We start from the raw sequence: 3375 nt of genomic DNA on the forward strand, positions 1-3375 counted from the left end.
GTTATTTAAAGGAAAATACTAACTTTGGATAATGAATAGAAAAGGTTGATACAAATATATATTTTTCTAAGATAGGGGCAAATTTAAGGTTTAAATATGAGACATGTGAATTCGTGATTTTTACGTAAAATTAAACTTGATAAGAATTGAACAAGTTATACTATGCCCTCTTATTTAGTTCATCTTAATCCAACTTATCTCAATTCAGGTGATCATTTTTCGACAAATTAATAACTTCTCTATTTATTGACTCAAACTATATTTTACCTGCTTTTTTTCAAAATAATATTGATTCAGTCTTTCACCGTTGACGTCGTTGTATTTTTAAATACTTTATCTCTCTATAACTACTTTTTATCTACAACAACATCCATCAATATTATAGTACTCTCCTTATAATTAAAATTATCCGGACAATCTTATTCAATTATTAATTAGTGGTCTAGCTGCTTTAAACATCATTAGTAGATTTTGACAAATAAAGTAGCCTTTTCTTAGTTTTTTTTTTTTGGCTTTGTACTTTGTTACAAAACTAGGGAACATGGATGAAATATCACAAACAAGTAACTTATTTTTATTCCATAACAAACCACATAACATATATCCTCATCCAATACATCACAATAAAATGGAGAGGAAATTAAACCAGTCGACATGATCAATACTTATTTAATAATTTTGTGACACAAGCAGTCCACAAAACCATAATTATCTTTAGATCATATATCTTTTTTTGAAATAACGTTTTAGTTGTTATCCCACCAGAATTGTGATTGGAGGTAATCCACAACTTTCTTGTCAACTTGGAATGCTTTGGCGAGGACATCGTCATTGATCGGTGGGTCTGAGCCAAATACTGCATTTGCAATAGTGATGACTCCTGGATTTTGACTACTCAATCCAGCGAATGCAACAGCCTGAGTCTTTCCCACGTTAAATTGAAAATGAATGAGACCTATTGGAAAAACGAACACATCTCCAGGATGTAGAATCTTGGTAAAGAGTTTGTTCTTCATATTTGGACCCGGATTTGAAAGGACAAAACCAACATAGAGTGTGCCCTCAAGGACAAGAAGAATCTCAGTTCCTCTAGGATGAGTGTGTGGCGGGTTGAGACCATACGGTGCATAGTCAATACGAGCTAAAGAAATACCTAGAGTGTTCAATCCAGGTAAGTTAAGGACGTTCACAGCAGTTACAGCAGATCCAAGTGGGTTTGAAGTATTTCCAGGCATGTTAAGACCTGCTTTAAAGAAATCCTCCGCCACAACAAGATTTGGATCCTTGCAAAATTTTCCATTCACAAAAACTGCAAAAAAGTAGTTGTTTTAAAAAAATTGACAAAAAGGATAGGAAATTTTAAAAAATGGATAAAAATAGTAAAGATGATCATATTTGTAATTTGGTAATAATTTACCAGCATTCTTGGAGTCATCAAGAGCAACACAGAAATCCTGAAGAGGGCTAGGATCAAATGCATGGCTCGTTGAAGATAGCACAGCCATTATGGCAATGGTTAATACTAATGACTTGAAAGCCATTGCTACTAGAAATAGGTTACTTTGTCTCTTATGAAACAATATATTCAAATGATGTTGATTTGTGACAAACCTAATAGGAAAAAGCTTCGTATTTATAGATGATTACTAAGTTTGAATTGGTCGTCAATTTTCTTTAAACAAATAGTACATTAGGCTTTTGAATAACCAAGTCATGATCAATGGTAAACTTTTTAAACACTTGAATATTATTGAAGCTTCTTTCAACAACTACAAAGACCAGATCTTATATATTTACCTACGTTGAGAATTGAGAAATTAAGATTTGATGTAACATATACTAACTTGCCAAGAGGGGAAACAAAGAGAAAAAAATCGTAAAACCTTCTAGAGGTAGACTAAGAAGCATTGTATTTGACATGTGAATAAATAATGTGTACAATAATATGTCGAATATTTAATTAGTCTAAAGTCTTTATTGTACATTTATTAAAAATGACTGTACTATTAAATTTTATATTTTTAAAACTGATGACTACGTTGGAATTTGCACGCCAGAGGAAAGTTCACTCATCTCAACATGATTAATTACATGAAGAAATGGAAATTTAATTTCTTAATTTTGAACTAGCATTTTCCAAGCTTGTCAGAATTGTAATTTAAAAAGAAGTAACAATTGAGAATAACTATTATAGAGTCATACCTTTCTGTAACCCGCCATCACCAATAACAATATTTTAATATAATGACAACATTTTATTTAGAATTGACTTTTATATTATCTCATATTATATATTCTCTATAATATAACATTTTGTTAGCAGTCAAAAAGATATTTGGATAAATGACTATATTATAGAGCTGATTTGACTGTATAGACGAATATGCATGTATCTTGGCCTCAATAATATAATATTTGTTTCTTTGCATGATCTAGAACATAATATGACAGTAATATAAAATTTGACAATAACGAACTAACTTGCCAAGTGAAAAGAAGAAGAAGAAAAGATCGTGCCCTATACTAGATGTACACAGAGAAGTATCGAAACGGGTTAGATTCAAAATTTGAACTTTGTGAATTTCTACAATAGTGTCAAGTTAATAAATAATAATATATAACTGGATTTACAATTATATATTTATAGGTATTTAAGATTTTGTAATATAAATACAGATTTTGTGCAAAATTTATTGGATTTCGGGGAACCCATACACTATGATTGGCGAATATGTATTATGTTGATTCATAATTGGTACATATCAGAAACTAATTAAATCTTATTTCGTTATTAAGATTTAAGATTATCAGATCAACAACTGCATTGATTTTATTAAAGTACTGATGACTACGTTGGAGTTTTCATGCGAGAGGAAAGTTCACTCTTATCAATATGATTAAAATTACATGAAGACCTGGAAATTTCTTATTTTTGAACTAACACCATTCATATTAATTACAAGCTTGCCATGCATTGTAAATTAGAAAAAGGAGTAATAATAGAGAATGGCTATATACAGTGACACCTCTCTGTAACAACCATCATCGATAATAACGATTCATTATAATAACGATTTTCGTATTATGTTATATTATATATATTTTATTATAACATTTTGTTATTGTAATTAAAAAATATTAGACAGATAATTTTGTTATATATAGAAAGAGCTAATTGTATAGACATATATATCTTGGCCTTGTGAATAATATTTCTTCTATTTCAATTTATGTGGAATAATTAAAATTTTGAGAATTAATCAAGTTTTTTTAATAGAAATTTTTTATATGCCTTTTAGATATTTAAATTATTGATATTTATGATACTTTTTACATAATTTTTAAATATATAAATTTTATTTCAAAAAATTAAAC

At 28.9% G+C, this 3375-nt stretch overlaps 1 protein-coding gene across 1 annotated transcript; it reads right to left on the reverse strand.

Annotated features, from left to right (window-relative positions):
• Positions 1-553: 553 nt before the first annotated feature.
• On the reverse strand, positions 554-1615 carry LOC129885966 (germin-like protein subfamily 1 member 13). Its single transcript, XM_055960465.1, has 2 exons — positions 1418-1615; positions 554-1309 (listed from the first exon to the last, which is right to left on the reverse strand). Exons 1-2 carry the CDS (start codon positions 1539-1541, stop codon positions 747-749), a joined length of 687 nt encoding a protein of 228 aa, XP_055816440.1. The 5' UTR covers positions 1542-1615; the 3' UTR covers positions 554-746.
• Positions 1616-3375: the final 1760 nt, after the last annotated feature.

This window comes from Solanum dulcamara, chromosome 4 (genome assembly GCF_947179165.1).
Source record: "Solanum dulcamara chromosome 4, daSolDulc1.2, whole genome shotgun sequence".
NCBI lineage: Eukaryota > Viridiplantae > Streptophyta > Magnoliopsida > Solanales > Solanaceae > Solanum > Solanum dulcamara.

Excerpts from the sequence above, each read along its gene's own strand:
- LOC129885966 (XM_055960465.1), bottom strand. The coding sequence starts at position 1,541 with ATGGCTTTCAAGTCATTAGTATTAACCATTGCCATAATGGCTGTGCTA. Across the intron at positions 1,310-1,417 it reads TGATGACTCCAAGAATGCTG|TTTTTGTGAATGGAAAATTT; the intron begins GTAAATTATTAC and ends ACTTTTTTGCAG.